General features: G+C 40.6%; 1 protein-coding gene across 1 annotated transcript in view; it reads right to left on the bottom strand.

Moving 5' to 3' along the window:
* The window catches only part of LOC117521102 (laminin subunit alpha-3-like), a 243,840-nt gene that overhangs the window by 35,722 nt on the left and 184,057 nt on the right, over positions 1-24,061 (bottom strand). The window contains 2 exon segments of the mRNA XM_034182417.1: positions 10,320-10,325; positions 18,545-18,679. Coding sequence (XP_034038308.1) covers positions 10,320-10,325; positions 18,545-18,679 — 141 coding nt within the window.

Here is a 24,061-nt window from a genome sequence, read left to right as displayed (position 1 = left end):
GCCATTCCCTGAGAATATGCTCCTTTTTGGGTCTGTCCAGCAAAGCAGGGGCCCAGCGCCTTGATTTGTGGTGGGAATGGTGACATCGGTGCTCCATAGATCATGAGACCTTGCGCACACAACCGGACAACACTTTGCTTGGTAACTCTTCCACTGAAAGAATACATCAAATTAAATTATTAAGCATCATGTTAGTTTGGGGTGGAAAAGTACAGTTTAGGGTGTGCATGAGCCACATGAATTAAATTTTACCTTTAACTCCTTGTGCAGGGATTCTGGAGTGCTGCCCATGTACACTGTTGACATCAGTTCCATTGATGCCAACTCAGCTTTGTCAGCTGACCATCCTGAAGCTCTGATTCCATCTACAACCAATCGGAATTTCTTCTTTCAAACTGGAATATGACCGACAGGTAACAGATTCCCACTATGAAGACATCAGGAGATCAGCTCATGCGTGCAATTTGATTCACTGACTGCATGAGAAAAGAAAAGAAAAACCCATCAAACCAGACACTGCACTCACATAGTGCAAACTTCCACCAACACTAGTTTCAATTCCACAGATTTTTACCTTGGATATAATATCCACTAAATCTGTAATATGGATCAGATGCACATCAAACTTAGTCTATTCATTGAGAGTGCCAGTTTTGCACCTCACGGTCACAAATGAGAGTGATTGAGGTACTTTTGATTGAGATATAATGCAAAATGTACATCAAATGGCTCTTCAATATTAAATTAAAATGCCCACAAAATCCACAATCCAGATCAAACTTTGTTAGGTGATAGTGAGTGCCAGTCTGCATCTTACTTTCAAATATGAGAGTAAGTGGGGCACATTTGATTAAGATATAAGGTAAAATAGACATTAAAAGGGGTTTTCCAGTGTTAAATTTAAATGGCCACAAAATCCTGTAATTCAGATAAAATCCGAATCTAACTGTTGTCAGTCGACAAGGATACCATCCTACATAACCACTCTCATATATGAAAGAAATTCAAATCTTTTTTACCAGAGTTATGATTTTTTTTCAAAATTCATTCAATGTTTAAGATAGGGATTTTTCCATTTGTCCTGGCTTTGACCTTTGACCTTGAAATTGAATCATTTCTTGCCTATCGGGATATAATGCTCTCTAAAAATTCATAACGCACTCATTCACGCATCTTCAACCGCTTATCCGGGTCCAAGGAGCTGTTGGCTCTGCTGGAAACTTCCCTTTCCCAGGCCACACTAGCCACCTCTGACTGGGGGATATCGGGGCGTTCCCATGCCAGTGTGGACATGATCTCTCCTCATCTAGTCCTGGGTCTTCCCCAGAGTCTCCCTCCCAGCTGGACGTGCCTGGAACACCTTCGTAGGTAGACGCCCAGGGGGTATCCTTACCAGATGCCTGAGCCACCCTCAGCTGGCTCCTCTCAACGTGAAGGAGCCAGCAAGGGAATTTCATAACGTTATATGAAAAATTGTGGTTTACAGGCCATTCACAAAGAGGGTGAAAACATAAACCTCCATCCCACTTTGCTGACAGAGGTAAATTGGACAAATGATGGAATTCCACTGACCGAATGCCATTTTCCATCATTGTACTTCTCCCTGTTGAAGATCTCCAGCTCTTTTCCTACAGATAATCGGATTCTGCCCGTTGGACATGTACAAAGCAAAATGAGAGCGCCCTCTTTTGGTAGCAGCGAAAAACAGGAGCCCTTCCAGAGATCGTGTCCTGACAATCGAGAGAAAAGTGGAGCCTGGGAAGCACAACATCAACAATAATAACATTAAATTATTATTACTGTAAATACTGAGCAACTGTTTATACAAAAAATGCATCTTATTTAAGCTAAATACAGAGATGTAAAACCTTTATACTAGTGGACGGGACACAATTATAACTCATTTCAACAGCCAGGGCCAGTACCTACAGTTGTATGTAAAAAGTTTTGCACCCCTGATGATTTCCATGGTTTCCTTTATAAATCATTGGTTGTTTGGATCAGCACTTTCAGTTAATATATCATATAGCAGACAAACACAGTGATATTTGAGGAGTGAAATGAAGTTTATAGGATTTTCAGAAAGTGTGCAATAATTCTTTAAACAAAATTAGGCAGATGCATAAATTTGAGCACCCCAGCAGAAAAAAAAAAATACATCAATATTTAGTAGATCCTCCTTTTACAGAAATAACAGCCTCTAAATGCATCCTATAGCAGCTTCCAATGAGAGTCTGGATTCTGGTTGAATGTATTTTTGACCATTCTTCTTTACAAAACATCTCAGGTTTGTTGGTTTCTGAGCATGGACAGCCCACTTAAATCACAACACAAATTTTCAATATATTCAGGTCTGTGGACTGAGATGGCCATTCCAGAATGTTGTACTTGTTCCACTTCATGAATGCCTTAGTAGATTTTGAGCAGTGTTTAGGGTCGTTGTCTTGTTGAAAGATCCAGCTCCGGCGCAACTTCAACTTTGTCACTGATTCATGAACATTGTTCTCAAGAATCTGCTGATATTGACTGGAATCCATGTGACCCTCAACTTAACTTGTTAAAGTTGTGGACCCTCAACTTTAAAGTTGAGGGTCACAAGTTGAGGGTACTGTGTTAGCCAGTACCTGCACTGGCCACACAGCCACACAGCATGATGGAACCAGCTCCAAATTTTACTGTAGGTAGCAAGTGTTTTCTTGGAATGCTGTTTCTTTTTCAGCCATGCATACCGCCCTTGTCATGTCCAAATAACTCAATTTCCAGTTTCATCAGTCCACAGCACCTTATTCCAAAATAAAGCTGGCTTGTCCAAATGTGCTTTAGCATACCTCAAGCGACTCTGTTTGTGGTGTGTATGCAGAAAGGCTTCCTCTGCATTACAGCAACATACAGCATCTCTTTGTGGCAAAGTGCGCTGTATAGTTGAACAATGTACAGAGACACTATCTGCAGCAAAATCATGTTGTAGGTCTTGGAGCAGGTCTGTGGGTTGACTATGATTGTTCTCACCATCCTTTGCTTCAGCTTATCTGAGATTTTTCTTGGCCTCCCACTTCAGGCCTTAACTAATACTGTGCCTGTGGTCTTCCATTTCCTTGCTATGTTCCTCACAGTGGAAACTGACAGCTGAAATCTCTGAGATAGCTTTTTGTATCCTTCCCCTAAATCATGATGTTGAAACAATCTTTGTTTCAGGTCATTTGAGAGTTGTTACAGGCTCCCATGTTGCCACTCATTAGAAGAGATGCAAAGAAGGGAAATATTTGCAAATGGCCACCTTAAATACCCTTTCTCATGATTGGATTCACCTGTGTAAGGAGGTCAAGGGTCAATGAGCTTACCAAACCAATTTTGTGTTCCAATAACATTAAAATGACAAGACTGCCAAATTTATGCACCTGCTTAATTTTGTTTAAATAATTATTGCACACTTTCTGTAAATACTAGAAGCTTCATTTCACTTCTCAAATATCAGTTTGTTTGTCTGCTGTATGATATATTTAACTGACATTTCTGATCCAGACAACCAATGATTTATAAAGGAAAATCATGAAAATGATCAGGGGGGGCCCAAACTTTGCATACAACTGTACTTACAGCTGGGTAGACTGAGATAATGCAGATTAAGTGTCCTACCCAAGGACAGAGACAGGTAGCATGAACAGGATTCAAACCCATGTCTACATATCAGCAAGCCAGCTCCTTATCCACTGAGCTACCTGCGCTATACAAGAAACGTAGAATCCATTTAAATGTCAGAGTGAAAGAAAAAGAAAATGGAACAGGATTTCAGTAAATACAAGTCTTACATGGAGTGACCACTTAAGAATTCAACTGAACTGAATTGAACTCACACGCTGTGCGAAACAAACAAACCTAACCATCCCGAACCACAGTTAAGAAACTGGTTCAACCCATATTCAAGATGCCACAGTTGAGAATACTATACCATCTACAAAACCATACAGGTTTACCCATTTAAGAAGCTACTGGGTCCCATAATTTAAGATCCTCGAATTGAGAACACCACACCTTCTACACACGTAGGGTTTCCTAGCTGAGAAACCAGTTGGACCCTTAATCACTCAAGAATACCATTGCATCTGTACAACCAGGCTTTCCCAATTGAAAGACTAGTGGGACCCATAATTTAAGCTCTTCCACTTGAGAATATGAAACCACATGCACAGGCAGGGTTGCTACCTGAAAAACCACTGGGGCCCTTAATTTAAGATCATCCAGGGGACAATATCACAGCATCCGCACAGCCAGACTTTCCCAGTTGAGAAGCCAGCAGTGCCCATAATTTAAGTTCTACCAGTTGAGAATTCCATAGCATCTACACAGCCAGGCTTTCCTACTTGAGAAACGACTGGAACGCAAACTTAAGGTCCCCATTGGAGAGAACCACACCATCTGCACTGCCAGGCTTTCTCAGTTGAGAATCTAGTAGGACCATTAACCAAAGCTCCCCAGTTGATAATTATGTAGTATTTGAACAGCCAAGCTGTCCAAGTTTGGAATCCAGTGAAGTTTTTAAACCCATAAACTCGCCTCTCCCCCAGTTGAGGTGTTGAATTGGACTTCACCGTCTCTCAATTGAGAAACTGGTTGGACCTGTCAGGTCTTTGCATTTGAAGTATCTCTGCACTGACAGTAACACGTGTGTGTATGTGTATGTGCAGTAAATGCAGCCGCTCACCGAGGATGCCCGGCCTGCGGCGGCAGGTTGTAGCTCAGTCTACTGACGGAACCCCCCATGCGGTAAGCATGCGGAATCACACCTGGAAGTGCACACGCTGACAGAGTCTCATTGACTGCCCCCATTGTAACATCCTAAAACAACACAAACACAACGATACATGAATGAAACAGCAGGTGCAAAGTTGACCCTCAACGCATCACCAACTGAAAGCTCTTTGCAATGTCCAACACTGCACAGTGGTCAAACAGACACAGCCCTTACTTCTTTATCTGCAGAAAGAAAAGGTTTTTAAGTCAATTACCCAAAAAAATCTGGATCATCTTAGGCTTTGGTGCATCACCTGCAATGACAAAAAACAGCCACAGAGAGGCGCCAGCCAGCATGTGGTAGTTTTGACAAGCAGCTTCCCTGTTAACTATAAATTACAACATTTGGTGTTTTTATTTTACTTCTATAAAAGCTCATAAAAGCACATTGTGCTTGTTACTACTAACACAACCCAGTTCGAGCAGGTCCATAAATATTTGGACACAGCCACAGTCACTCCAGTGTCACTCAAACTGTTTTTATCCACATTACTTTCAACAGTGTAAACAGTGAAAGTCATCCAGGGATGGAGTGTTTAAAGTTTGAGAAGAATTGGTCAAAGCTCAAGGTCATGGATCAGCTCTATTAAGATGGTCTCCAATTGCCCATTTTGGGCCCCAATTTCCAAATTGAAGACATTGAGCCTGATTTTTTTGTGAATAATAGGCAGTATTTATATTACCTACTATTTTATATCCTCAAACATACATCCATCTTCTACCGCTTAGTCCAATTAAGGGTCGCGGGGGGCTGGAGCCTATCCCAGCAGTCACAGAGCGCGAGGCGGGGTACACCCAGGACAGGACACTAGTCTGTCGCAGGGCCACAAATAGACAAACAAACACAGACACACCCCCACACACACCTACGGACAATCTTAAAGATCCCAATCCACCTAACCGCATGTCTTTTGGATGTGGGAGGAAACCGGAGCACCCGGAGGAAACCCACGCAAACCGTGCTGCCCCCTCAAACATTACATGTGTAACTGAATATTGCCAAATACAGACAAGAATGTGCAAATTCCAATCTACGATTTTACGTGACATTGAAGAGCCGAGAAGGATCAGAAAGATGCTTCTGCTCAGGGTCCCAAATACTGCATATTGTCAACTATGTTTACACTCGATCTGCACCAATTAAAATCCATTTTTGTTTATGTTTTGTGGATCATGATTTAAACCAATGTCACAATTTTTTTTAACATATTTAAAACATTCCTGATTGCTCATAATCTTCTACAATGCTACTTTTACCACAAACTACACCCATATCCAATCAGGTCCAGAAAGGTCATATGATATGACCTTTGTAATCATGTCAAATATGCACCTGTTACTCCCGTGAATCTTGACTTTAGGTCAAAAGGTCAAAGTGAAGGTCGTAAAAATTCTTGGCAAGATGTCATGAGACTGTTGGATATCTACAGTGCTGTGTAAAGGTTTGAGGCAGTCAACAAGTTTTATTACAAGTATTTGTAATTTTTGTTGTGTTTTCTTCATCAGTGGGTAAATAAACTGATATGTCCAAGCATTCATATATTAGCAAAATCATGTGAGATTATTTTTCCTTCCTTTTCATTAAAGAAACTTCAAAATCATGAAGTTGCAATTTTCATTTTCAAATGAAACTAAATGAATAAACATTATTTCCTTGTGGAATTACAAAGAATATGGCAAAACAAAGACAGCTGCAGATCATAAAATAACTTGAGTGGTCATTAAATGTAACCTCTCTTTTATAAGATGCAGGACATCACTGAAAGACGGATTTTTTTTTTTTAAGGTTAAGAGTGGCCACATGTTTTATCTCTGTCCTTACAATAAGGCAAAAAAAAAAAAAAATAATAATAAATTAAATTTAAAAAATTAAAATTTGGTGACAATGCACTAAATTCATTTTAAAAAGTAACTTTGTTTTGCCGATATAATATCCCATAGACATGTCTTCCACCTGCAGGATTAATGATTTTTTTTTAGGTGCAGTTGACTATTTCCACACCTGTGCTTTTTTTTTTAAGTCCAGCAGGGAGCAGTTTGAATCTGTTACACTGTTTGCACTAACATAACTAAAAATATGACCACTCAAGCCATTAAGGGATAAGATCACTTTGATATATTTGGACAATCATCTCTCACAAGTATTTGCACATTATACATTATTCCAAACTTCCACAGTACTGAATTTATGTCTTTGTAATAACAGTTTGATGTGAGACATTTTTGAGTATTAGAAAATGTATGTGCACAGTAATATCAAGTACTTTAAACAGTTAATTTAAATATTAAGGGGAATAAAATTACAGTAATGGGGACTCAGATTTGCTGTTTGACAACATGATTTCCAATCAGCACAGTTATTTTCACACTCAGAGCCCATGTTCTTCAAACTCTAAATGCATGTCCACTCATCTGTGCGTCCATGTGTGTGTTGGTGTTAAAATGAGGTGTGGTCAGGTGCACTTTTGGTGAGTTGCTGTTGTGAGGGGAGCAGAAATCGACTGCACTATAGACCAGCAAAAAATGATCTAAGTTGAGCAGAGAATTTTTCCTACTATGTCTGTGTGTCTTGTCCATCTTCTCCCATTGGATATCGGAGAACGGGACACGGAGGTGGTGTTGCAGGGAAGAGATGCTCAAATGGACCAGGAGGCAGAGCTGTGGTCTTATACACCTCTCTGCAGCTTCTCTCCCCCTGCCATCCCCTATTACCCCATCCCCGTAGAGACGGTGCCTGCTCCCAGACCACCAATAACTAGCAAAAATCTATTTAAGCATAAAAATTCAAAAAGAAAAAATAATATAGCACCTTCAATTGCACCACAGACTAAAACAGTTAAATGTGGTCTATTAAACATTAGGTCTCTTTCTTCTAAGTCCCTGTTGGTAAATGATATAATAATTGATCAACGTATTGATTTATTCTGCCTAACAGAAACTTGGTTACAGCAGGATGAATATGTTAGTTTAAATGAGTCAACACCCCCGAGTCACACTAACTGTCAGAATGCTCGTAGCACGGGCCGTGGCGGAGGATTAGCATCAATCTTCCATTCCAGCTTATTAATTAATCAAAAACCTAGACAGAGCTTTAATTCATTTGAAAGCTTGTCTCTTAGTCTTGTCCATCCAAATTGGAAGTCCCAAAAACCAGTTTTATTTGTTATTATCTATCGTCCACCTGGTCGTTACTGTGAGTTTCTCTGTGAATTTTCAGACCTTTTGTCTGACTTAGTGCTTAGCTCAGATAAGATAATTATAGTGGGCGATTTTAACATCCACACAGATGCTGAGAATGACAGCCTCAACACTGCATTTAATCTATTATTAGACTCTATCGGCTTTGCTCAAAAAGTAAATGAGTCCACCCACCACTTTAATCATATTTTAGATCTTGTTCTGACTTATGGTATGGAAATAGAAGACTTAACAGTATTCCCTGAAAACTCCCTTTTGTCTGATCATTTTTAATAACATTTACATTTACCCTGATGGACTACCCTGCAGTGGGGAATAAGTTTCATTACACTAGAAGTCTTTCAGAAAGCGCTGTAACTAGGTTTAAGGATATGATTCCTTCTTTATGTTCTCTAATGTCATATACCAACACAGAGCAGAGTAGCTACCTAAACTCTGTAAGGGAGTTAGAGTATCTTGTCAATAGTTTTACATCCTCATTGAAGACAACTTTGGATGCTGTAGCTCCTCTGAAAAAGAGAGCTTTAAATCAGAAGTGTCTGACTCCGTGGTATAACTCACAAACTCGTAGCTTAAAGCTGATAACCCGTAAGTTGGAGAGGAAATGGCGTCTCACTATTTAGAAGATCTTCACTTAGCCTGGAAAAAGAGTTTGTTGCTCTATAAGAAAGCCCTTCGTGAAGCTAGGACATCTTTCTACTCATCACTAATTGAAGAAAATAAGAACAACCCCAGGTTTCTTTTCAGCACTGTAGCCAGGCTGACAAAGAGTCAGAGCTCTATTGAGCTGAGTATTCCATTAACTTTAACTAGTAATGACTTCATGACTTTCTTTGCTAACAAAATTTTGACTATTAGAGAAAAAATTACTCATAACCATCCCAAAGATGTATCGTTATCTTTGGCTGCTTTCAGTGATGCCGGTATTTGGTTAGACTCTTTCTCTCCGATTGTTCTGTCTGAGTTATTTTCATTAGTTACTTCATCCAAACCATCAACATGCTTATTAGACCCCATTCCTGCCAGGCTGCTCAAGGAAGTCCTACCATTATTTAATGCTTCAATCTTAAATATGATCAATCTATCTTTGTTAGTTGGTTATGTACCACAGGCCTTTAAGGTGGCAGTAATTAAACCATTACTTAAAAAGCCATCACTTGACCCAGCTATCTTAGCTAATTATAGGCCAATCTCCAACCTTCCTTTTCTCTCAAAGATTCTTGAGAGGGTAGTTGTAAAACAGCTAACTGATCACCTGCAGAGGAATGGTCTATTTGAAGAGTTTCAGTCAGGTTTTAGAATTCATCATAGTACAGAAACAGCATTAGTGAAGGTTACAAATGATCTTCTTATGGCTTCGGACAGTGGACTTATCTCTGTGCTTGTTCTGTTGGACCTCAGTGCTGCTTTTGATACTGTTGACCATAAATTTTATTACAGAGATTAGAGCATGTCATAGGTATTAAAGGCATTGCGCTGCGGTGGTTTGAATCATATTTGTCTAATAGATTACAGTTTGTTCATGTAAATGGGGAATCTTCTTCACAGACTAAAGTTAATTATGGAGTTCCACAAGGTTCTGTGCTAGGACCAATTTTATTCACTTTATACATGCTTCCCTTGGGCAGTATTATTAGACGGTATTGCTTAAATTTTCATTGTTACGCAGATGATACCCAGCTTTATCTATCCATGAAGCCAGAGGATACGCACCAATTAGCTAAACTGCAGGATTGTCTTACAGACATAAAGACATGGATGACCTCTAATTTCCTGCTTTTAAACTCAGATAAAACTGAAGTTATTGTACTTGGCCCCACAAATCTTAGAAGCATGGTGTCTAACCAGATCGTTACTCTGGATGGCATTTCCCTGATCTCTAGTAATACTGTGAGAAATCTTGGAGTTATTTTTGATCAGGATATGTCATTCAAAGCGCATATTAAACAAATATGTAGGACTGCCTTTTTGCATTTACGCAATATCTCTAAAATCAGAAAGGTCTTGTCTCAGAGTGATGCTGAAAAACTAATTCATGCATTTATTTCCTCTAGGCTGGACTATTGTAATTCATTATTATCAGGTTGTCCTAAAAGTTCCCTAAAAAGCCTTCAGTTGGTTCAGAATGCTGCAGCTAGAGTACTGACGGGGACTAGCAGGAGAGAGCATATCTCACCCGTGTTGGCCTCCCTTCATTGGCTTCCTGTTAATGCTAGAATAGAATTTAAAATTCTTCTTCTTACTTATAAGGTTTTGAATAATCAGGTCCCATCTTATCTTAGGGACCTCGTAGTACCATATTACCCCATTAGAGCGCTTCGCTCTCAGACTGCGGGCTTACTTGTAGTTCCTAGGGTTTGTAAGAGTAGAATGGGAGGCAGAGCCTTCAGCTTTCAGGCTCCTCTCCTGTGGAACCAGCTCCCAATTCAGATCAGGGAGACAGATACCCTCTCTACTTTTAAGATTAGGCTTAAAACTTTCCTTTTCGCTAAGGCTTATAGTTAGGGCTGGATCGGGTGACCCTGGACCATCCCTTGGTTATGTTGCTTTAGACGTAGACTGTGTTTCATGGTTATTGTATGGCCTTGCCTTGCAATGTGGAGCGCCTTGGGGCAACTGTTTGTTGTGATTTGGCGCTATACAAGAAAAAAGTTGATTGATTGAAATGCTTCACCTCAGGGAGCTGTGGCAGACATCCACATGTGCATCTTGATGCTTTGTGCAGCAAAATGTTTCACTATTACTTCTGTGTTTGATATCTGAATAGCAATACTCATGTACCCATCACCTAACGGCATACTGTGATTGGTTTATATCATGTTATAGCCATATCACACCTGTAACTAACTGAGAGTAAGTACAGCACCTTTGCACCTTGCACCCAACTGTGCACTCAGATTACTCATCACATAAATGATGTTCCTGCTATCTGTACAGTGCATTAGTCAGATATGCCTTACATTAACAGGTTCATGATGTGTATACACGTACAGCACGTTTGTGCATTAGCGCTCTTGAAACCGCACACAAAATCGAAGACAAAAATCTAAAAAAAAATGTAATTAAAAACTAACGGGAAAATACAAAACTTTAGGGTTTGTACCATACTTTTTTTAAACATTGGTTTTCGTTCTTAACGAGGTTCCAGGCTCGGTTAGATGGAGATGGAGGAGAAGGTGCTGCAGGAGAACGGCACTTGACTGCTTTGCCTCAGCTGCTCATGCACTTTGATGCATTGCTTGCAGTTGGTTCATCCCCAAAAGCACCTCTCATTTCAGTTGCCTATTGAGTCTAAATAGCAATGCACCAGGTTCAAGTGCACGCCACTCTTAAAGCAAATGACAGATTACGCCATTTATATACCCCGTGGTGTTCTGCTCCATACTTGGCACTTACGTTATGTGTAATGTAAAGAGTCAAGTGGAGTTGGACATGCCGCAAATGCACTTGCGCCAAGACATAGACTGTGCACTTGAAGTCATCAAGATGGGGCCCCGAGGTGTCTAGAACATTCACCATGGAAATCCATTTCGAAACTCCTGCTTGCTCTGTGAGACACGCCCACTGAGTTCTGCACTGCCCATATAGTGTGGGGCAGAGGGCGGACTGCAACACTATTGGACAGAATGGGTGTGAAAAGAAGATCTTGTTTGTTTAAAGTGACAGGCACAGAAACAATCATTATTTCAACACTTTTTAAAGTTAAATAATAAATTTATTATTTGCAACACCTCAGTATATATTAGGTATTTTTGGCTACTAAACTTAATATCAGTACACCTTTTCCCCACACACGAAATGGAATTTATAAATGTGCATACCTCATGCATGTTTTTCAGAGTGGGTCAAGTTTGATATGATGAAGAGGAAGATATAAATAATGTAAAACTTAGAGTGGATCCAGAAAGTATTTACAGCGCTTCACTTTTTCTATATTTTATGTTACAGCCTTATTCCAAAATGGAGTAAATTCTTTTTTTTTTTCACCTAACAATTCTCCTCACAACACCCCATAATGACAACATGAAATTTTTATTTTTTATTTTTTGCAAATTCAGAAAAAAAATAAGAAATCACATGTACATACATATTCACAGCCTTTGCTCAATACCTTGTTGAAGCACCTTTGACAGCAATTACAGCCTCAAGTCTTCTTGAATATGATTCCACAAGCTTGGGGCACCTATCTTTGGGCAGTTTTGCCCATTTATCTTTGCAGCACCTCTCAAGCTCCATCAAGTTGGACAGGGAGTGTTGGTGCACAGTCCAGCCAAACTGGACCTGAAGTTGTCCAGTTTGGTTACTTTGGGAGAATTTAGAGTTTTATTAAAACAATTAGAGAAGGTGTCTATAGGAAACTGTTGTTTTAGTTAGATATTTTATTTAATGCTGTTGTTATTTGTGATATTTTATCCAATGTTGTTATAATTACTGTTTTTTGGAACTTGTATATGTGACACAGGTCTCTCTTGCAAATGAGGCATTGAGTCTCAAGGGACTGCCTGTATAAATAAAGGATAAATAAAATAAAATAAAATAAAATTTTCAGATCTCTCCAGAGATGTTCAACTGGATTCAGGTCTGGGCTCTGGCTGGGTCACTCAAGGACATTCACAGAGTTGTCCTGAAGCCACTCCTTTGGCTGTGTGTTTAGGGTCACTGTCCTGCTGAACGATGAACCGTCGTCCCAGTCTGAGATCAAGAGCGCTCTGGAGCAGGTTCTTATCCAGGATGTCTCTGTACATTGCTGCATTCATCTTTCCTTCAATCCTGACTAGTCTCCCAGTTCCTGCTGCTGAAAAACATCCCCACAGCATGATGCTGCCACCACCATGCTTCACTGTAGGGATGATGCCTGGTTTCCTCCAAATATGACGCCTGGAATTCACACCAAAGAGTTCAATCTTTGTCTCATCAGACCAGAGAATTTTGTTTCTCATGATCCGAGAGTCCTTCAGGTGCCTTTTGGCAAACTCCAGGTGGGCTGCCATGTGCCTTTTACAAAGAAGTGGCTTCTGTCTGGCCACTCTACTATAAAGGCCTGATTGGTGGATTGCTGCAGAGATGGTTGTCCTTCTGGAAAGTTCTCCTCTCTCCACAGAAAAATGCTGGAGCTCTGACAGAGTGACCATCGTGTTCTTGGTCACCTCCCTGACTAAGGTCCTTCTCCCCCGATCGCTCAGTTTAGACAGACAGCCAGCTCTAGGAAGAGTCCTGGTGGATCTGAACTTCCTCCATTTAGAGATGATGGAGGCCACTGTGCTCATTAGGGCCTTCAAAGCAGCAGAAATGTTTCTGTATCCTTCCCCAGATTTGTGCCTTGAGACAATCCTGTCTCAGAGGTCTACAGATAATTCCTCTGACCTCATGCTTGGTTTGTGCTCTGACATGCACTGTCATCTGTGGGACCTTATATGTAGACAGGTGTGTGTCTTTCCAAATCATGTCCAATCAAGACATTTACCCCTGGTGGACTCCAATTAAGCTGTAGAAACATCTCAAGGATGATCAGTGGAAACAGGAAACACCTGAGCTCAATTCTGAGCTTCACAGCAAAGGCTGTGAATGTACATGTGATTTCTTAGTTGTAGTTGTTTGTTTTTTTTTGTATTTAATAAATTTGCAAAAATCTCAAAGTTCTTTCACACTGTCATTATGGGGTATTGTGTGTAGAAATTTGGGCAAAAAAATGAATTTCATCCATTTTGGAATAAGGGTGTAAAATAACAAAATGTGGTAAAAGGGAAGCGCTGTGAATATTTTCTAGATCCACTGTAAAAAAACAAACAAAAAAAACAAAAACAAAAACAACCACTGTTGTATAGTTTGCATTTCTGGACATTAAAATGTCTTTTCTGTCCATGCACATAAATCTATATTTGTATGCACAAATTACTATTCACAAACTCCAGTAAAAATGAGTGTGTAGTATATTTTATAAGCCCTCTCGTTTTGTCTCCATTGATTGTTGGTGTTTTAAACAGTTCCGGCTGCACATAATGGATGTGCAGGCATCTTTGAAAGAAGCTGTCAGTGTAGCTACAAGATGAGAATGAATATTCATAGACTGCTGTGATCATGAACCAGCATGCAGGTTCCTCAGTGTTGAGGACCCCAGCAGCTGGAGAAGCTCAAGGGGAAGCCCACATTCCACGTGGCTGCAGCAGATAGATAGTCATGTTTGAGGGGTGAGGCTGAACCAGTCATCTGTCTGGGTGGTTGTCAACCAGGACGAAAAGTGGTTTAGTTGTGTGATGGATGCGGTGACATATGCCATGAGTACATACTCCCAGACTGGACCTGACCCGTCTACATCCATTCATGGCTAAAGAAGGGTGTGAAAATCAGGCTCGTGCACATGCGTAAAGTTTCATGATGATTGATATTTATAAAAAGATTGTGAATACACACAACTTTAAAACTGGTGATTTGACACAGGTTTCATTAATGAAGCCCCTGGTGACCTGTGTTAGATTACTAAAATGTTACATGATAACATGATTTAACAGTGACAATTAATGCCCTGAAACAATTATTAGTCACTTTGTGTAACCGTGAGGTTAATATTTCTCATAATATGTCACGTTCATGCTTAACGTGTAGAGTGTTAGCGGCGGGTGCTCGTGAATGACTGTTAGAAAGAAAGTAAGTGGATTAAAAGATAAAAGCGAACAGACATGAAGTGATTTCAAGCTTCATACATTCATGTATATGTTTGTGAATATCAACAAATGTGATGAGACACAGCACATGAAATAGTAGTTATAATGTCATAATGTTAACGTGAATCATTTTATTGAAGTACACAGAAAATGACTGAGTTTGTGCAAAAGCGACGTAACGCTGTGGTGCAAGCTGCTGGTTATGTGATGTCAGCATCAGCGGGTCGTAGGCTGTCCCTCTTCTTCATCTCTGGAAATAAGGCAGCAAAACACAATGTAAACAAGGACAAAAAACACACACACACAGACACACAAAAAGTGTGTGAAATGGGATTACTCATTCTAAATCTGCAACTGCAGTAGTTGTGAGGAAATTAAAAGTCACTGCGTTTATAATGTGTCTGCTCGTTCTGACAGTTAAACCACAGAATAAGATGTGTTATGTTGGTGATTTGACGATAAACATCACTTGACTAAAAAATATAAACATGTATTATATACGTATGTATGTATTATTATATATGTATTATAATACATGTATTATAAAATCAGTGTTTATAAATGTTTGGCAATGAAATACCTGAATGAAAGGCATCTGATTCATACCCTGCATGTTCTACACATCACAATATAAAAGTACAAGTAAATATACATATGCCACTAAGGGTGTTTTGTTTTGTTTTTTACTATGTATGACTTCATCATATGGCTTCTGAAGTCATTCATACCAAACACTGAAATATATTGATGAATGGTATTTGCTTTACATCATTCATCTAGGCTTCTTGGTTGTTGAAATATACAAAAAAAAAAGAGGTGTTTTTCAGACCATGTTCTCCATGACCTTTTACCAAACCACACCAAAATATAATCACCTCCAAATGTCTATGCAGGCAACATTCCCACCACATTTGAAAGAAATCCATTCATTTGTTTTTTAGTTATCTTGTACGCATGCACGCACACACACACACACAAACGCGTACGCCATTCTCCTTCATGCATGTCATCCACATGGTGTGTTACCGCTGTGTGCAGCTTCAGTGAAATCCACAGACTGGTTAAGGAGGAGCTGCACTTTACAAAGCTCATGCACACTGTGATTTCTGTGTATCCCTCCAAATGTCTGTGGAGGTATAATAACCATTATTATCACTTTACCGGGGCGTTGCTAGGCCGGTATTGTAGATTTACGTCGACGTTATCTGGCTATACCCGCCCGCTGTGCATAAACAAATGACGTCATAGCACGCGCAGCCCAAGAACTGTCCACAGAGGGGGAAAAAAAAAACTGTCCGCAGAGGAAAAGATGAAAAGGCGAGAAGTGTGTTTTGGTCCCAATATGGATATTCCGGATGATTTTCTCATGGATAGTACGACAATGAACAGCAGCTAAAGCAGCCAGGTTGATGAGGACGCACTGCTGAATTTGGAGAGCACCATGCGCGCCAGGCGACAAGGCAGAAGTTAAGTGAGCCAACATTTTATGTATGCGTTGTGTGTTGTGTATCTCAGTAAAAAGTGATAATAATGCAAATAACATACTGTTGTCGTGCGGTATGCATTTTTCTGAGTCCCTCGGTCCATCCCATCACCCAAAATGACAGCTATTCACCCGAGTTAGACGAGGCATGACTGGGCATGGACGTCGGGCCTCTGAAAATGCATACCGCCCTCCAAAAGCATGTTATTGTATTATTATAAAGGAATTTATGATCTCCAACATGGTTGGCTTGTTGACTTTGGTACAGAAGTACAAAATTGTGCCATTTTGTTTCCGATCTCAACACATTCCCAGGAGGAATTAACTACAGTTGTTACTGTTCACAGATCTGTGAGCTCCTAAATAAATCAGTGGGTGCACCACCACCCCCACCCCCCCAAAAAAACTATATTCCACTGATCATACCAAAGAATTCCTGGCAAATGACGACATACCTTATGCTGACCGTTGATTGATACGAGGTCTGTTCAAAAAGTATCGTACCTTTTTATTTTTTTCAAAAACTATATGGATTTGAATCACATGTGATTCAAATCCATATACTTTTTGAAAAAAATAAAAAGGTCCGTTACTTTTTGGACAGACCTCGTATGTAGTGATTCAGTCATAATTTTACCATCATCATCATCAGTGATGCTGATTTTCCAAAAAATGAGACGCTACAATGTCCACATGCACACGTCATGCACGTGTGTGCTGGATGCACGCTTCAGTGGAAACAAGACAACTTTCAAATCTTGAGTCACTGCTCCTCTCTGCATTTTGGGACGCCAGTCCAGATTAGTGTGCCTTGGTAGAGAGAGTGGCAACATGACAAGTCGAACAAAAAATGGTCACGTGACTCATGGTGCCATCTTGGGTTTAAAATAGCGTTCGCTGTTAATCTGTCTGCATGTAAATTCAGCTATTTTATTTATTAATTCGCTGGTTGCTCTGCATTTGGAGGCACAAAGAGACACAGCAAGGGCTTCAAGATGTAAAGACTCCATTCAGATCCGAACAGAAGAAAAACTGGCGAAAATAAAGTCAGCTGTGTGGGATGGAAGCTGACATCATCATCAAAGTTTTGAGAGGTAAATTTATTGTTCAGTCTCATGTTCAGTAAAACTCACCTAAACCATCATCGTATAAACCAGATATTCGCAGTCACCAGACAAAAAAAGTCCCAAAGTTTTTGTATTGTTTGCCATATAATAAACATCGTATATAAAACTGATTTTGTACAAAGGATTTTCGCTCACATCCGATAAAATGTCCCATCCGATCGCAATGTATTTCCATTAAACCCCTCGCATGTGAGACCGAAGCCATTTCCGTGATTAAAATCTGACCGTTTATTTTTTTTCACACCGTGCTCAGGCTCAGACCCGCAGCCTGATATGCACCTTTTAAATCAGACACAAACGGCTGTGATTTGAAACTTTTCTGCTTTCACTCCTTCGTCTCCCATCATATTATAACAGTTTTTACAGTGTGCACACTGATTACAAATGGATCAGAAAAGTCCGCAACTTTACAGCACGAAGATGATAAAAGAGGAAAATGCCCATCTTACCTTTGATTTGGAGGTGATGATTGTAGAAAGAAAAGCTTGTTGAGAGTCAAATTAGTCCAGAATAAAGCATAATCCAGAGACGGAGAATTTTAAAACCATCTTGCACGTCATTGTATGACACAGAGTTACAGAGCTGCAGCTGCATAAATCAGGCTTTAAATTAATTAAATAAATCATCACAAATTGTAAATGTATGTAAATTTGATAGCTTAACTTTTTTTATATTTATTTTGATAGCACCTGTACCTGGATGTGTTGCTGTATGTGGTTAAATGATTTAAAAAAATGTTGACAACATAAAAGGTTCACTCAGTAGTTCAGCGCAGTTGGAACCAAAATGGCACCATCATGTTCTGAGTTGACGCCACTCTCTCTATCTCGGCACAATTAGCCCAGATCCATGGAGATCCCACTGCACTGCCCCCTAGAGGCCAATCTAAATAAAAGCTGTTTAACTTCCATAAAACTGCTGAAATTTGCAAAAATAAAAAATTGAAATAAAATACACAAAGAAATAAAGGTTTGTTCTTCATGTATGGGATCGCACTCGAGACACTCAACCTGCTTGGGATCCAAAAACAGAACTCACCTTCTTGGTGCTGCGGTCAAGCATCTGCTGTGCAGGAGCGTCGGCCGGGCAAACATCCACCAGAACATTCCCAGAAGTCACAAAGGCACTCAAGTCCTCAATCTTGAACAGATTCCTGCAACCACAGCGGCCAATCCGCATCAGTCACGTAACACAGCTAAGCACAAGCTGCAAACTGCCACTGCAGATGTGAAACATTTATCCATTATTAGGCAGCAATAACGTAGAGAGTGAGGTGAGAATACCGTCGTGTGTAGAGGTTGGAAATACAGCCTTTGAAGTTGTTTCTGCCCAGGAACACGGATCCACCTGTGTCGGGTACGGCGGTGCCGCCACTCTGCTCTTGACCCTCATCTTTATCATCAATAAGAAACTGAACCCTGCTTGGAAAATGAAGCACTCGCTTTAAATCAGACTAACGTTCACGCTGAAACAATACATCAATAAATGGAATCACAAACGGATCATCAGCTGCCATGCAAGGTCCTCAATCGTACATAGAGAGCACCTCGGGGATTAAGGACCTTGCTCATGCAACCATAGTAATTTCCCTGTCTGACAGGGAATTGAACCCACCTTACTTCTGGGGCCCACCCAAACCTTTAATCACAAATTAGATTGATTGATAAAGATTAAATAAAAGACATTGCAGACAGGAAGGAAGGAAGTAGTACTTTAGACACTCTCTGTCCCATTCCTTTCTTCATGGTGAATCAGTTACCATGGTTACTGTTGCTAAGCAATAAGCCAGTCATGGGCGGACACAGTGACATACATACATACCCGCCATATTTAAAAAATTTAATTTATTTCACTTTATATAGCGCCAAATCACAACAAAGTTGCCTCAAGGCGCTTCACACAAGCATGCTCGAACCTTACCAACGCCCAGAGCAAGCACGCAGGCGACAGTGGTAAGGAAAAACTACCTCTGGGGAAGAAACCTCAAGCAGACCAGACTCAAAGGGGTGACCCTCTGCTTGGGCCATGCTACCAACACAAATTACAAGAACAATTCCTAATAAAATGAATTAAGAGTAAAAAGCATTGTAACATACTATGCTGGTATGCTAGCCATAAAAAAGGGAAAATAAGTGCGTCTTAAGTCTGGACTTGAGAGTCTCTACAGAATCTGACTGTTTTATTGACACAAATCAAAATCAAATCAAATCAATTTTATTTATATAGCGCCAAATCACAACAAACAGTTGCCCCAAGACGCTTTATATTGTAAGGCAAGGCCATACAATAACTTTTTTATAGAGCAACAGACTCTTTTTCCAGGCTAAGTGAAAATCTTCTAAATTAGTGAGACGCCATTTCCTCTCCAACTTACAGGTTATCTGCTTTAAGCTGCGAGTTTGTGAGTTATACCACGGAGTCAGGCACTTCTGATTTAAGGCTCTCTTTTTCAGAGGAGCTATAGCATCCAAAGTTGTCTTCAATGAGGATCTAAAACTATTGACGAGATACTCTATCTCACTCACAGAGTTTAGGTAGCTACTCTGCACTGTGTTGGTATATGGCATTAGAGAACATAAAGAAGGAATCATATCCTTAAACCTAGTTACAGCGCTTTCTGAAAGACTTCTAGTGTAATGAAACTTATTCCCCACTGCTGGGTAGTCCATCAGAGTAAATGTAAATTTTATTAAGAAATGATCAGACAGAAGGGAGTTTTCAGGGAATACTGTTAAGTCTTCAATTTCCATACCATAAGTCAGAACAAGATCTAAGATATGATTAAAGTGGTGGGTGGACTCATTTACATTTTGAGCAAAGCCAACTGAGTCTAATAATAGATTAAATGCAGTGTTGAGGCTGTCATTCTCAGCATCTGTGTGGATGTTAAAATCGCCCACTATAATTATCTTATCTGAGCTAAGCACTAAGTCAGACAAAAGGTCTGAAAATTCACAGAGAAACTCACAGTAATGACCAGGTGGACGATAGATAATAACAAATAAAACTGGTTTTTGAGACTTCCAATTTGGATGGACAAGACTAAGAGTCAAGCTTTCAAATGAATTAAAGCTCTGTCTGGGTTTTGGATTAATTAATAAACTGGAATGGAAGATTGCTGCTAATCCTCCGCCTCTGCCCGTGCTACGAGCATTCTGACAGTTAGTGTGACTTGGGGGTGTTGACTCATTTAAACTAACATATTCATCCTGCTGTAACCAGGTTTCTGTAAGGCAGAATAAAACAATATGTTGATCAATTATTATATCATTTACTAACAGGGACTTAGAAGAGAGAGACCTAAGGTTTAATAGACCACATTTAACTGTTTTAGTCTGTGGTGCAGTTGAAGGTGCTATATTATTTTTTCTTTTTGAATTTTTATGCTTAAATAGATTTTTACTGGTTATTGGTTACAAGTGAGTGTGCAATAGTCAGAAAGCCTCACATGGTCGGTCCATGGGGTGCACTCTGGATATAGAGATACACAGTAGCACATTGCCAGACCAAACAAACTGAACTGATCACAAATACTAACAAAAAAAGTAAAAGTAATAACTTATGGAAAAAAAAAATAAACTTTAAATCTGGTTAGTACCGAATTTTCAGGCTACTTTCACCACTCCTGGCCAGAGCTGGAGTTGTGTGGAGATCAGGGCCCGTATTCACAAAGAATCTCAGAGTCGTCTCAGAGAGCTTAGCCTAAAGATTTCCAGTAAGGAATCTTAGCCTAAGAGTGATCCAGGAAGTGTCTGAGGGCAACTCTGAGCAAGGAGTGGATAGAAATGCTCCCAGGCCAGTGTGGAGCTATAATCTCTCACCTAGTCCTGGGTCTCCCATGGGGTCTCCTCCCAGATGGACGTGCCTGGAACACCTCCCTAGAGAGAGCCTGGGGCATCCTTACCAGATGCCAGAACCACCCCAGCTGGCTTCTTTCAGCGCGAAGGAGCAGCGGCTGTACTCCAAACTTCTGACGGATGACCGAGCTTCTCACCCTATCTCTAAGAGTCTAAGGGAGACACTAGCTACCCCCCCCCCCCCTCCAGGAAACCCATTTTGGCCACTTGTACCCGCAAGGTAGTTCTTTCGGTCAACCCAACCCTCATGACCATAGGCTTACCTATGAATGTTATAGAATTTACATGCAACTTACATTTTTTCTAGTAGCCAGGTATCATAATGTTGTGATGACCTTCATCTCAGGCGTTATTGCATTACTACGCTGGGTGGAAAAAGTAACCTTGTTCATGATGAGATCAACCGCAAACATTATCCCTGCACGATCAAGCTAGTAGCATTACTTAATCACTGCCATACAACATACAGAGAATGTCTCTCTTTCCTGTCTTTCTTTCTGCCACCTTGTCTGTTTAAGACACTCTTAGGCTTCTTAAAGGGCCTCCTCCCTCCTCTTAAATTGAGCTTGGGACTCCGGCGAGGGCAGTCACATCTCCTCCTCTCTCCTCTATCTCTGCTCCAACCTTCAAAGTCCCTACTTCACCAGACTTTGAATTCTTCAAACTATATTGGATTAACCATGGAATTGATCAGCTGGTCTCTGAACACTATTGACATCATTTTTTCTACAAGAAGATCAGGGCCGGGGACCCTGCGTGCCCAGATGGAACTTACCCTGCGGGCTATGTTCTCGACGCCTGGGAGACGTGGCGTGTCACATGCTTTGCGCCATTCTCTGTGGAGGACGTTGAGGATTTACTCATATTTGGTTTCATAGTAGGAGGGCTGGTACTTATTGGCTTATGTGCTGCTCTGACCTACCGGAACATTGGCAAGACAGCTGCCGCCAAAACCACGACCCCTCACTTGTCCGTCATGATTAATGATTTGGGCAAGGCGATGCATTCTCAGACTGCATTAACCCTTGAACTCAGATGCAAATTGGATAACATGTTGGAGCAAATGTGCACCTTGCAGGGGAAGGTGAAGATTTCAGAGACCGGGGAATATTCATAATTTGGGATCTGGTTTGTTCATGTGTAATTGTAAAAGTGTTTTTCACTGCTCAACCACAAACATGGCAGGCTTATCAGCCTCTGAAGGACAAAATGCCCCATTGTTTTCCTCAAGAAGAATCTCTATGACCTTGGGGAACATTGGCTGCCTCCTTATCTCTCTAACTCCAGTACAAGGACAAAAACTGACTCACACATGGACAAAGACTGAAGCATGCTCCACTTCGCCCCTACCACCCCTCCTGCCCCCATCACACACCCCATCCCGGCCACCGCTCACGCCACCCCTTCTCCCCTCCGGGGGCTGTGTAGTTTTAGCTGCAGCAGGTCCCTGTTCCCCCCAAGCTGGCGGTGGCGTGACTCCTGTTGCAGCAGCTACCACACACTCACATCGCCTCAATTTGGAAAACGGACTGTTTCAAATTTAGTGCACATAAAAAATGTCAAATGTATATGTGATGTCTTAATTCTGATGTGTGGCATTATTACGGTAAACAAGTAATAATTGTGGATTAATTGCTGTATCTTGTCTGTGGCAATTTGAGTGTGGACATAATCTCGTTGTTGTTGCACTTGTAATGACAATGACAATAAAGCTCATCTATCCATCCAACAGTTTTTCACCTTAGGAGCTCTCTTAAGGCCTAAGATGCTTTGTGAATAACTTTTATCTTACCAAGGGAAAAGTCTGATAAATGTCTTAGAATTTGAGGAACTGTAAGATTTTTGTTAGAATGATGTCACTAAGAGCTACTTTTACCCTTAGGACGCTTTGTGAATACAGGCCCTAGTGTATAATTGGGAGGGATTAGGTTTTAATCAGGGGTTAGGACATGTGCCAGAGTGAATGAATATGTGCCGAACAGAGTGCACAATGTTAAATTCCCAGTTGGAAAAAGCGTGAGCACTTCTTAACTTAAAAATGTGATGCAAGCGACTGATCTCTGTGTGGACTCATGGATGTCCATTCATTGAGGAGGGAGATCATTCCATAGAACAGGGGCATGATAACAGATAAGAGAAAGCTCTGACTTTTATCTATAAGATTTTTAATTTCCTCTCATGGCCCACCTGTAGCACCTTTACAGCCCACTAGGCTGACACAGCCCACACTTTGGGAATCATTCCTCAAAAACATCACCTCCCCAATACTAAGAGCAGGAATGCTGCATTCACGTCGACAGTAAGCGGCAGACGGACAACTGGATGTTCCATTGTTTTCAATGACAGGTCGACAGAAAAATTTTACCACATCTGGCTTTACCTGCAGCAGCCGCAGCAGCCGCAGCAGCCATGCAGCGCAATGGCACATGCCATCAAAAGTTTAAAATTTTCAACCTAGACTATTCAACAGAGCACTGCTCTACTACAATCACAAAAAGTGCAAAAACGGGATGAAACAGGTTCATCTGGGTTGCCTCCTAACAAACTGGCTTATAAAGTGCAGACTTGGCATTCCGCCTGAAAACAAAAAAAGGAGCTGTGCCCTCAGCCAGATATGATCAAGGTATTAAACACTGAACAAAACCTGCAACAAACGCTGCTTTGGCTTCAATTCTTTTTACCCCGATGGAGCAAGATCAAACATGTTTCAAACAGTGGTCACCACGAAAACCGTGTTTAAAGAAGTTTGAACATGACTGAAGCTGTTAAGACTACGAATACCGGAAGTTAATCAATGATTATGAGTTATCAATGATTTTGAGTATCGGGATGGAAATGTTTAAACAGTTCAAAAATGGACCTCGATTTCAAATCTGGTGCTGATGATGGCCGTAACTACTACGTATAGCAAGTTTGTTCAAGTTTGACATAGATGGATCAAGA

This window comes from Thalassophryne amazonica, chromosome 12, assembly GCF_902500255.1.
Source record: "Thalassophryne amazonica chromosome 12, fThaAma1.1, whole genome shotgun sequence".
Classification (NCBI taxonomy): Eukaryota; Metazoa; Chordata; class Actinopteri; order Batrachoidiformes; family Batrachoididae; genus Thalassophryne; species Thalassophryne amazonica.
Note: the sequence above shows the minus strand (reverse complement) of the source record. Positions and strands in the feature narration are given on the sequence as shown.